At 40.6% G+C, this 13,428-nt stretch overlaps 1 protein-coding gene across 1 annotated transcript in view; it reads right to left on the bottom strand.

Moving 5' to 3' along the window:
* The window catches only part of pdgfd (platelet derived growth factor d), a 56,292-nt gene extending 43,651 nt beyond the window's left edge, over positions 1-12,641 (bottom strand). The window contains exon 1 of the mRNA XM_061681562.1: positions 12,113-12,641. Within this exon, the coding sequence (XP_061537546.1) occupies positions 12,113-12,233 (121 nt within the window). The 5' untranslated portion in view covers positions 12,234-12,641. The remainder of the gene's footprint in view (positions 1-12,112) is intronic.
* Positions 12,642-13,428: the final 787 nt, after the last annotated feature.

Raw genomic sequence — 13,428 nt, 5'->3', positions numbered from 1 at the left:
TGTGGGATTGATAGTGGCTCAATGACTGATTGTGTGAACGTGAGTCTGACTGACTGGCAACCAATCACTTGCCGTTGACCCTGAACAGGATACGAAGTAGAATAACCGAAAAAGCTGGCCATTGACGGTGGAGGCAAACCACGCAGGAAGGTGTGACTTCAACCGAAACACAAGTCCAAAGAATTCATGCCGATAATGAGTAAATGAATCTCAGCCGGAAGGGTGCTGTCTGTTCACCGTTACTTTTAACCAATAACTATCTAATATCAAACAACACTTCAACCAACACATACATACCAATAATTTGTATTAGCACAGCATCTTCAAATAAATATAACACACCAAAACTTTAGTCATTGTTACATATTTCCCTAGTAACGTTGAAACAGTTGACACCAAGCTTTAAGAATTAAACCTCTCATTGCTAATTAGACTGCAGCGTATACTTTAATATACAATATGCACAACATTGTGGGTTAAGATCGTATGTTGGGCTGTTTGCATGTTATGTTCCTCCTCTGTGCGCCATTTTCTCGCACAGTTTAAAAACATCTGTTATGTCCACTGAACACGCATAATTGCCCAAAGGTGTGAATGTGAATGGCTGTCTGAAATGCCTGGAACAGACCATTTTTTTTATACACTCTGTCCCTCATTTCTAACCCTAGTCGGCATTTCCTCAAGTAATCAAGTCATTCAATGATTTCCCTTTGCCATCCACCCATCCTTCTTTGCCGTATAGCGCCTTCTCCTTGCTTCTTTTGTCACCACACCATCTTGTCTTTCACCATCTTGGCTTATCGCCTTCTCAATGGCTTCTTGCAACTTCCCCATTCTGTCACTCTTCCCTTATAGCCTTAATCTTCTTTTTCCACATCCAATTCAGCTGTTCCACTCTGTTTTATGCATCTGATGTCAGTCAGGTGCTTTAGCCAAGACTCTACTTGAATAATTAAATGCTTCGTACCGCTTCACCTTTTCAGCTGATACACTGCTCTCACATCATCAACAACAATAAGAATACGTTTCAAGACGAATAAATATAATTAAGGATACACCGATATTACTTTTTTGGGACAGGGTACTTACATTTGAGTACTCACTCACCAATACCAAGAATGGATAGTTGGTAATACCATTACGTCTTTAAAAAACAATTTTAATCACATTTTCTTCAACGTACTGTAATTTTAAAGTTATGTGGTGTCTCATTCTCAACACTTGGGCCAAACCATTCAAAGGGCGGGCCCTCTGAGTTCAATAATTGGCTTAGATCTTTCTGTGTGGTTTTATGACGATGACAACGAAATTGACCAAATAATTTTGTTTTGATTTGTTTTGAAATCCAAACAAATCAGAGGTTGTCACCGATCAACTGTCACAATCTTTGTTGATTATCTGCAAGAAAGCATGTAGTTCCATTACCTGAAGAGTCCATTTCAACTTCAACAAGCCCCTATAATGGGCTAAAGAATATAATGTTTAGAATATCATTTGGATAATTCACTGCTACTTAAAATAATTATGAGTCAAGAGATGAAGGAGTCACTTTGGGGGGCAGGCAACTCTAGACTTTTAATCTGTGACTCTTCTGCTATGACTCATCATCCTTTTTCGTCATATCATAGCCGGTAGGTGAGGAAGGGAAAGGTACCTCACCTTTTTTACTGTCCATTTGGCTTGCTCTGAGTACCCGTTTTTTTTTTTTTTTTTTCATGCTGACAGGACAGAAAAGTGAGGGGACGAGTCCTTTGGCTTCTTCAACTTGGCATATCTCTTCTTAAACACCTTTCCTCTCCAACTCTTGTAATCCCTCTCTACACTTTCAGTGCTCGACTTCCACCCACTACCTCCACGTGACAGCAGCAGGAGTATTAAACACCAGCTTCTACTGCTGCCCTTTCAAAACCTCATCACACGCTTGCCTCTGTCTTGTTGCACAGAAACATGCACACACTCTCCTGTCAAGGCAGTCCAAAAGGTTACCACAATATTTCTTTTTGTAGGGGAGGAAAAAAATGATCTGCCAAACATGTTTAGGTGGGGCTGCTTTGGCTTGTCTTATTTGTGTGGAAAGTGTGTGTATGTGGCAAGTGTTTATTAGGGGATTCCTTAGAAGGGAGATCCTGTAATTGTGTTTGCTTATAAGTATGTCCACTTGGGTGGGAGGGTGTAAAGTAGTTCAATGTCCGGTGTCTTGTGACTCACCAATTCCAATAACCTTAATGACACTCCTCCCTGCTCCCACCCTTGGATTTCATACCGTTGAATGTGGAAACACTTTGCATCTGCTTTTGAAACAATGATGAGTTTGGCGCAAACACGTCATGTCTGTCCGATGGTGCCAAGAGAAAATAGCCCACAGAGCATAGGGACATTACACCATGGACCATTCGTCATATTCAATAGTACTGAGCAATAAAGTCAGAAGTTCTGATAACGTTTCTCATGTTCCTTGAGATGAGATCATGACATTGATTCAAGGGTCAAGAATTAATGTTAAAATCAACATTATCTCACTCTAAGCCATTGTAAAACACTTGTATTGTCGTTAGTGTCACACAACGTTAGAATATATATATATATATATATATATATATATATATATATATATATATATATATATATGCAGATTGGCCAAGAAAAGAAACAAGCCAAAATCATAGCAGTTACAAAATGGACCCTCACATGAGATTGTTTTGTCATATGCAAATATCTATTATGTGCTTTTATGCTTGGATGCCCTTGCGTGAGCATATTTTGATACTAGGCTTTGTTAGAAATGTGAGTGGTGGGTGGGTGTTGTTTATGTGTGTGTGTCTGTGTGTGTGTGGGTGGGGGGGAGTGGAGGTTCTGTCTGTGTGTGTGTGCATGTCCATATTATCAGTTATGGTCAGGGACCATGACGCACACTCTCTGATATTATGGCAAGAAAGTATGACAGCACACATGCTACAGCTGCATGTTTGGATGTACATACATTCAGCGGCATGCCTGTGCACTTTGCAATATAATAAAATATTGTGTTTGAATTAAATAAGACATTTTTGAGATTGTCAATTTGGAAGTTAACATAAATTGACTATTTGTACATTTATCTTTATTAGCTGAATGAGAGTCAGACTATTAAAAACAATCCTTATTATGATTAGGGGCCACACATGCAAACCACACAACAAAGGCTACCCGGAAGAACAACATTCTAAGACAATTCTTTACTTAATTATTCCTTCCTGCGACGAAAGAGCCAATCATGTTGCAGTGGGGCGTGTCCTCCCTAGAAACTATGTGGGAATCGTAATAACGCATCCAGTACACATGGACATGAGTAACCACTGACCAAATCATAAGCATCCAGTGTTTTTTTGTTGTTGCTTCGTTTCCAAATTTCTTCTGCTGCTTTACTTGGTGTTTTAACCTGGCTCACACAATGAATTACTTCATGTAACCTTGATTTCCAGAATAATCCACTATATGCGGAACATCACTTGACCAAACCTGGAAAACAGGTTAGCGGACCTCCTGTGTATGCTGCAACAACGAGCATAACTACGTGTTGATGACATGATGGTTTGAAGCTGAACGTAATGAAACTTCGTTTTCTTTATGGCTGGTGTCTTTGGTCAAAAGTTAAATACAGCTCTTTCATTTATTATACAGATATGTTATATGTAACCACAAATAAAGCCTACACATCGGGTATTGTCATCTTTGGTGGCTCTGTGGGGACATTTTGTGTTAAACAAAATATACTGAAGACGTTTAAAGTTCCTACGGGTGCTTTGTCGCGGTCTCCTGCTATAGGGTTCTGCCGTTTACCCGTGCCGGAAGGAAGTGGTTTGACCTAATTTGCTAAATGCAGAAGTTGGTTGTGCATATACCGGATTCCCCAATGTGTTTATAGGAGGGAAGGATGAGTACTAATACCAGGTATCGTATTGGTCCAATACCGGCCTTATTTCAAGGTATCGTGTACTCGCAATGGCTGCCGATACCTGCGACCGATACTTAAAAAAAAAAATCTGACATTGCGTAAATCTTCCTCGTCAGTAGTTGGCGCTACACTGTGGGAGATTGTTACATTAGCGAATCATCATGTGCATCAGAAAGGGAAAAAAAAGGTCAGTTCGCAATCATTTGTCATTCTGTTCATTGAAATTTTATGTCTCAAAAGTAATAGTGTTATCGGTACTTTGGATCAGTATCGGTAAGTACCATATTTTCACGACCATAAGGTCCGTATTAAAAGGCGCAGTCTCAGTTACGGGGTCTATTTCTGTATTTAACGCATACATAAGGAGCATTGTATTATTGGGCCCAGCCATGGTAAAACATACGGTAGCTTAAAACATACGGTGGCATGCATGCATGCTAAAACAATGTTTTTAAAAAGGCAGCGGGGGCAAAACTGAGTTCGGTTGTACTTTATTGAAGTATTTAACAATGTACTCACGTTATTTTTTGATCAATCCTCATCCACAAATCCATCAAAGTACTCATCTTCTGTATCCGAAATGAAGAGCTGGGCAAGTTCTCCATCAAACACGCCAGGTTCCCTCTCGTCATTGTCAGAGTCAGTCTCGTTGCCGTGCGGCTCCTCAGAAATTATGCCGGCTTTTACGAAAGCTCGAACAGCAGTGCAAGCAGACACGTTAGCCCAAGCATCCACAATCCATTCACAATTTGTGGCGTAAGTCGCCCGGCGCTGCCTCCTAGTAAAGCTGTGTTCGCCATCTGTCATCTATCGCTCCCACACCCTGTTTACACCGATGTCCAGCGGTTGGACTTCCTTCGTCAAGCCTCCAGGAATGATGGAAAGCTCCGAGTTATTGCACTCAGTCGAATGGTGACTGTAGAGACGCTTATCCCGGCTATTCTTTGCTCATTAATCCATTGCTCGACTCGGTCTTCCAGCTCGGGCCACCTCGCCTTGTTTCCACGGAAACTCAACTTCGTCTCCTTGACTTGGCGAAGCTCATTTTCCTGCTTACCTCCACTTGCGAACCATGGATTCGTTGATCTTGAATTCTCTCGCGGCTGCTCGATTCCCATGTTCCTCCGCGTAATTGATAGCTTGCAGTTTAAACTGTGCTTCGTAAGCGTGTTTCTTCGTAGGTGACATTTTCAGGGGTCCTTAGCCAAATCGATGTTGTTTTGCACAATGCACTATATACCTACTGGGGGCATGCCTTTAGCGTCCTTCTTCACGTGCAACCTTCCCCCTTTAACGTCCGCATGCTGTCCTCAGTCACGTCCGCCTTTCCTCTATATAAGCAGCGTGTTGGCAGGAAATGCTCCCAGTCAGTCAAGCGGAGCGCTCATCAAAGTCACACAACAACATTTACAGATTTTGGGAATCGGTGCACACATAAGGCGCATTATAAGGCGCCCCGTCCATTTTGGAGAAAATTTAAGACTTTTAAGTGCGCCTTATGGTCGTGAAAATACGGTACTGAAGACTGAATACTCATACTGGTATTGGTCTGAAAAAAACATCCCTAGTTTATTGACAAAAATATAACATCAGCCCCCAAAATTCGGATGTATGAGACATCACATTTGGCTGGAAAACGTAGTCTAGTTCAGTAGTTTTCACACTACTACTAGAAGTAATTGAATTGTCATACTTTTTAATCAATTTCTTTTGTTTTTATTTTTTTATTTTTTACATTTCTATTGTTACTTTTCATTTTTTTATTTTTTTTTCCTGGCCCAATGACTGACACAAGTCAGCACAGAAAATGAGTTGTTGTGTGAGTGAACTTGTTTTGTGGATGGTCTGGCTGTGCTCTTCTCCTACAACGACTTTAATCTTCAGCATCAGCAAGGTGCAGCTTGCATGCAAGAATTCATCCATAGGTAAGAACTATTCCACATATACAGTACCGTAATTTTTCAAGCTACCCTCACAATGTACATGTGCGCAATAGTCACCTTGCAGGTTCTGCAAAGTACCGTCGTATATTGCATTGAAAATCTGTCTTTTTAATACCATTTCTGTTTTCCCTGAGTGACTGTGAGCAGTGACTGATAACAAACCATTCTCCAAATGAGAGACAAAACGTGCTTGTCCATCCAGTTGTAGTTTGCTGTAAAATTTGACACATTAAAGAGTTAAACAACGAACATCAACTACCTCAATGCTAACATACAGTAATGCAAAAATCCATAGACATGCTTACGGAAATGTTTGTTAATGTTACGAAAAAAAATTTTTGTAAAAAAAAATCCATAGACATGCTTACGGAAATGTAAAAAATGCTTTACGGGAACTGTAAACCGAAACGGAGCAGCCTAAAGTGTTTTATACTTATCTTTATGTATGAGAACAATTAATGAGGACCTGGGAAACAACTGCTCGCCTGCATATTCAGGATGGAACAAATGCATCTCTCAACAGAGAGTGGTAGAAGGAGTTGGGCTACGGCTATTTTAAAGGGACGAATTTAAGCGGAGCACAACAATGTCTGTAGGGTTAACTAATGCATTCAAATATAGAATGCATATTATGTTCAAACATACTGTACCTGTATGTCAATGTAAAACAAGAGATTGATGAAAAACAAATGAGTAGTGTTAAGAATGTGGTAATGGCTTCACAGTACATACTACTGTGTAACTGGGCATATATATATAAATATATTTAATATCTTTGAACCTTTATTTGTCTAGATTGATTGAGAACAGAATCTCATTTGCATGTGAGTAAAACAAAGAGAAATATTTTTAAAAATCTAAAAAAACATTTTACTTTCATCTGGCAGGACTATTAACCTGCTGAATATTAAAGTACATTTAAATAGATATAGACCTTAGTATACCTCTGTGCTCAAACAAGCATAGTTCATTTTCTACTGAAGTTATTAAAACTGTCAAAACAATAAATCTGAGGGACAAAAAATTTAGTTTTTACTGGTTTTCACATGTCCATCCATCCATCCATTTTCTGTACCGCTTATCCTCAGTAGGGTCCCAGGCGTGCTGGAGCCTATCCCAGCTATTTTTGGCCGAGAGGCAGGGGTACACCCTGAACCAGTCAATCGCGGGGCAGATATAAACAAACAACCATTTGCACTCACATTCACATGTACGGGTTAGAATTTAGAGTCTTCAATTAATCTAGCATGCATGTTTTTGGGATGTGGGAGGAAACCGGAGTACCTGGCGAAAACCCACGCAGGCACGGGGAGAACATGCAAACTCCACACAGGCGAGGCTTGGATTTTAACCCCGGGCCTCAGAACTGTGAGGCAGATGTGCTATCCAGTCGTCCACCGTGCCGCCAGTTTTCACGTCTATGTTTTATTTTTTTCCTGTATTCTTTTTCAAAATACAATATACAGTGGGAGGAAAGAGTAAACGAACCCTTAGGAAAATGTGGTCTGACCTTCATCTAAATCACAAGGATAAACGGTCTGCTGAAACTAATGCCACACAAACAATTACAGTGGAACCTCGGTTTACGACCGACCCAGTTTACGAACGATTTTGTAAAAGAAAAATTACCTCAGATTACATGCTATTTTTGGTTTATAAACATTCTTGGCATGGCGGCGGAAGGCTCAGAACTTTGCGCTTTTTTATTCGCCCCGTAAAACATCATTGGCGCCCTTACACATTGACTGGCCATCAGGTTAGCAGTAGGTGGTTGTTGGCCGTAGGGAATGAGTACAGACCAACTGTCAATTCAGCACTTTGCAACGGCCATCCACAAAATGTAATTTGTACATGATGTGTTGTGAAACACGTGTTGACTGGCCTTATTTGGAATATTTTAAATGTTGCCCTTCAAACTGTTAGACATATTTAGACAAATAAATATCTGACAGTCCCTTGGGCCAACAGCAGCCCACTGTTAACATCAATGCCAGTCAAAGTGTACTTACTGTATTAATAGATTGTGACCTGGAAGACATATTTTTGTTGTTGTTTTACTTTTTTTCTCGAAGCTGAGCTGACATAAATCCAGAGAGGGGAACCAAAGCTAGGAATGACAAGGCACCAAGCAAGAAGACTGAATCAACATCTGTCCACTCATCAAGGAGCTTGGTGATTTCAAGTGGGATTTAACGCACACACACAAACACATTCGTTGTGATTTTTTTTTTTTTTTTTTTTTAGTTTACAGTTGTTAAAGTCACGAGTGTTAAGCTTGTCCAACGCTGGGTTAATTTATGTTCATGGGTCCCGTGCATCTGTGTCTGTGACATTGTTTACCCCCTTATAATAGCTCAGAGAGATGGCAGGGTAAACGTTGAAACAGATGGAAGAAGATGGGAGGATAAAGAAAGAAATGAAAACAAGGAAGTTCGAAGGAAGAGACTCTGCAGAGATGGAGTGATATGTAGTCAAGTGCAGACTGATAAGAGGAAAGCTACTGATAAAAGAGAGAATAGAATAGCTTGAAATCAGAAAAGGTACAACAGGACCCTTTATGAAACACATACAGTATTGAAAAAGAAGTTGGATTTGGTAAGCAAAGTCAGTTGCAGTTTTTGGTGATGCTTGCATAACTAAGATTCGACTTGTGTTTTTGTCATGCTTATTGCAACTCACACTAAAAATCACTACACTCTCGTTTTCTTCCCTGTGTTAGGCACATCTGAACAACTTTACTGTAAATTAACAGATATATACTCGATTTAAGACAACAATCTTACAAGACACTTCATTAGTAGGCAGGGAAATTGCTCACCACCTCACTATTCAAGTACAATTCAGACGGCTGGTGTTTGATTTGATTACCGTAATTGATGCTCCTTGAATGGATGCATTTTTTGTTTTACTTACTGTGTGACTGCTAACTATTTTTTTAAATAGTACAGTATTTGTAATGAGCCATTATATAAATAGACTGCATTGATAACAAAAGCATTGCGCTACAGTGCGTTCATGGCCCAGAAAGCTACGGAGCTTACATGACGTAACATCACTGAGATGTGCGGCGAGTACATCACCATTGTCAGAGCCACGGCCACAGACAGACCAAACTCGGATGAATGTCGACATATCGTTTAGCTGATTTGTGTTTTGCAACACACAATGCTGCCGGGGGCCTTAAATATGTATTCATTGTGCTAGCAAGAGGAGCTTTGAGGTGGGGCTGTGTGAAAAAAATAAATATTGCTCATTTTATGAAATTTCCAGTGAGTGTAAAGCTGGAAAGTATGGCAGGCCTAGGTTTGGTAGCTTGGATGGAGACCAAATGGTGAATGTTCATTGACAACAAAGTAATCCTATTTTTCAACAGCTAGCTGAAACATTAAACGACCAGTAAAAAAACTTTTAATATGATTAATTATTCTTGTACCAGCATTGTATAGCGTGTGGTGTTATTATGTCGTCCATAAATAGGCCTGTACAAGGTCTGTGAGAAAAGTTATAGGACTGCTGTCACAAAAGAATAAAACTCAAACTACAAACGAGATGTTTTCCCCTTCAATGTGGCGATCAACTGGCATGTCTACAAAGAGATCATGCGGCGTTTGCTTCATTCAGTGCGCGAGAGTTGTCTCGCAACTCAACTCGCGGCTGCTACACCATGACAAGACGCCTGCTCAAAAAGCCACGTGCATCGGGCAGTTCGTGGCCGAGAAGAACATTGCTGCGCTGGAGAAACCTCCTACCCGACCTTGCGCCGTGTAATTTTTTTCCCCCTCTTTTCCAAGCTCAAGGGGACCCGTTTTGAAGACGTTTATGACATCAAGATGATGACGGAGCTGCAGAGGATCCTGGGAGAATCCTTCCAGGAGTGCACAAAGGCGTGGCAAAGAAGGCTGGAATGTGCATTTCACGAAGGCGGATTACTTCAAAGTGGAAATTTGGCTTTGTGGCAAACTCTTAAATATGTCTGTCAAAGCGTAATTACAGAATGGATACTTTATTTTTCAATGGGCCTGGTGTAGGGTTAATGAGCATATTTAACAACCTCTTTGTTACATCTATCGAAGCTACTCTCAAGGCTGGAGTATAGCCTTGGCACAAGAAAATGTCAAAAAGCGAATTTTTAAAAAAAGCTCTATGCGATTCAATAAATGTGTCACTGGTTAAATGAGCATTTTTAAAACCATACTACACATGTGAGGTAAATTCTATGCAGCCGTCCACTTGGACTAGTGTGATGTTCGCTGTGTCTGAAGACAAAAACAAATGACTCTTTAACGACATCATCACAGGGACTTCCCAATACATGGAGGAGTGTGCATGATGTCGAGTACACACAACGAGACTTTTATTTCTTCTTTCATTCAGCTAATTAAATACAACTGTAGACAAAACAAAAGAGTTAAAGAACCTGATCCATGAATGTGAAACTCTTCTGAACACAGCAGTGCATTCCAAAAAGTATGAGCACCCCTTTACTGCTAGAGTTAAGCAAAAGTGGAATTTAAATTTGTAGAAATAACAATAAATATATCTGACTGGATGAATACAGATAGCAGGATACAATACATTTCCACTGACTTTTTTAAAGGCTGCGGAAAGGGGGAAGGACTAACTCATTACTCTTTGGAGATGCACTAGAGAAAGGTGCAGCACTTTATGCTGAAAAATGTCACTTGTTTAGCCGTGATTTATCCTGGTAACATAATAAGTGATGAGAAAAGGAATGAAGCTAAACAACGTCCGAATACAAAGCATATCAGTTGAAGGTAGTAAATACAGACACCACCTCTTAAAATATTACAGCTTTAACTCCTCACTGGATCTCACAAATGGTACGGTAATTTTCTCGCCACCATTTCACTTTCATATGAATGAATGAAATATTTCGGGGGCACAAATGAAAGGTGCGCTGACTGCAAGCTAGTATGTATTGTTTCAGTCATATTACATGCAACGTGTGAAGTAAAGCGCACAACGCAGTCTTCACATTGTTTACATTTTTGGAGAGCATTAGTCCTTTACCTCCTTACCTGCGAGAAATTCCATTATGCACAAAAGTAAATTAGAAAATGTGAAAATCCATAGCTCGAGGGCTTTTCCTAATGCATGACTAAGCAGAGAGCACTGAGTGCACAGGCCACGCGAATGCGTCCATGTTTCTTCATAAACATGCGAGAGTCTGAGGTGGAACAGGCCTGAGGGCTGTTGTCCAGGTTTGAATCTAAAACAGAGTTATTTTCATGTTTCCCTGCCAAAAGCAAGCCCGCAGCTATCAGTGTGCCTCTCTGTGTGTTTAATAAAAGGTACTACAGCGTAACTGTTGCCCGGGGGTGACATGAAAAATAAGCATGGTGTGCACCTGCAAGAAGTCCGAGTCAGAAGTTTGTTTGAGGTGACAAATGTGTCATTGACCTAATTTTCACTTAATATGTCTGTCTATCACTATTCCTCATGATTCCCCTCATTAAGTCTTGCAATGAGTCAGTCAATCAAACAATCAGAGTTTCAGAATATCCAATGGTCAATTATCATCATTCCTGATTGACAGATAGACACAAACATTTACCATACTGAAAAGTGAGTTGTCGTTCATAATACCTACAGTTACAGGAAATTGTGAATACTTCATTGTCAAAGCTGTAAAACTGCCGGAAAAATGAACAAAAAAAGTGTACCCAGCAAATTCAGGAAACATTGAGGTAGGTGTGGAAATACTAGTACACTTTTGTCCTCACTAGTAATACAATTCAGTGCACTAGTAGAATGACGAGGGCGCACTAGAAGAACGACTGAATAGCAAAACGCAATACACAATTAAACCTCACTAGTAAACTACTGTACTTCCCTAGTAACACTACTACACCCATCAAGTAGACATGTGTCATATTCTGGTAGCGTCCTTAACCTACTTATAGCACCAAAATGCACACTAGTAGTATCTGCCTCCCCAGTAACATGTCGTTGTTCTATGAGAATGGCAAAGTTACTAGTGGGCAGAAATACCACAGAGTATTGGATGGCAGTAGTGGAAAAGTCATTGTACTAGTGCGCTGAGAAGCTTACTGGTGAGGACAAAGCACATACTAGTACATGGATATCAAGGATATTGATGAAATGCTCAAATGGTTTTCCATAAATAGGTCAACAGTGAAGATGCGGATCCAACAGTCAGAAAAAAACATCATAATAGTAATAATCATAATAATGATGAAAGAAGTGATCTTACCATCTCTCCTGATGTTGCCCCTTATGACTTTGACCATGGAGACCTGAGCGCTCACCACTGCTCCTGCGCTCACCAAAACTAAAAGCACCACGCACGTGTGGAAAACTACTGGTCCACTCATGCCGACAAATAAACTCAGGGAAAAAAGACGATGAACTGCCTGAATCTCCACACTTTGCAGTCACCGAGAACTACTTGCTGAAAGGACATGCAAGGAAAGTTTCCATCCACTTGTTGCTCAGTGGCGCGCGCGCGCGAACGCACATGGACGTCCTGGTCCGAAAACGTTTTCAGGCTCGTCGGATGATGGACGCACACAAAGCATACGGATTAAGAGCAGGTGGAGTACAGTCCAGTTCCCGTCATGGTCACACATGCGAGCGAAGGCGCCGGACGTCTTATCACGCTCAAAGCAGTGAATTCAGTCCAGTCTCAGGGGGGAAATCTCCCGCATAGTTTACAGCGCCGTTGCAGCTTCTGTCCGTTTGTCTGCACGCAACCTGCGCGTCAAACTCGAGCCAACTTTCACTTGGTGCGCGCGCACAATTGCATCTTCAGCGTGGCATTGTTTTGTTGAGCGTCTGCACGGGATGTGCTGCTGGGCCGGGAAGTCCTTGACACTGAGGAATGACTCAATTCACTTCTCTCGCTCTGTCTATTTATATATCTGCACCACGATTTACTTGGGACTTTAAAAACAACAACAAAAAAACAATAATAATAATAATAATGTTGTGATTGTTATTGAAATAGAAGTCAGTGTATGGTGGGTAAAAAGAATATATCCAACATTCTTGCTATATGTCTTATCATCATCTACCTGCATTCTTGAGGTCATCAGAGGTGGCAAAGTTGGGTTGAAGTTGGGACATGTGCCGCTTTTCCTGGTTTTAAGACAGGTACTGTACATACAGTACATCATATCACTGGAAGGCAGCATATTATTTTGTGCAGGTCGAGCGCTCAGAGCCCAGTCGGGAGGGGGGGGGGGGTATGTTTCTTGTTTAAATGCTGTGTTTAAACAAAGTACTGTACGGTTTTACATATTTATTGTCTGTTTAAAATGTTTTTACAATATATATATATATATATATATATATATATATATATATATATATATATATATCCACCCCAAAGAATTAGCTAGAAATGGCCATCACGTGAGCTATGGTCCCTGCGTCACTCATGGATAGAATGGAGCTGTTGCTAAATCAGCACAGTATCAGGTTGACTCTCCCTCACTTCTATTGCAGACCTTCCAGGTCTGTGTACACTATTTCCGCACGTTGCACTTTCAAGAGTTCTTTTGAGTTGTG

The sequence above is a fragment of the Phycodurus eques genome, chromosome 7, assembly GCF_024500275.1.
Source record: "Phycodurus eques isolate BA_2022a chromosome 7, UOR_Pequ_1.1, whole genome shotgun sequence".
Classification (NCBI taxonomy): domain Eukaryota; kingdom Metazoa; phylum Chordata; class Actinopteri; order Syngnathiformes; family Syngnathidae; genus Phycodurus; species Phycodurus eques.
The sequence above is the reverse complement of the archived record's forward strand: the minus strand, read 5'-3'. Positions and strand labels throughout refer to the sequence as shown.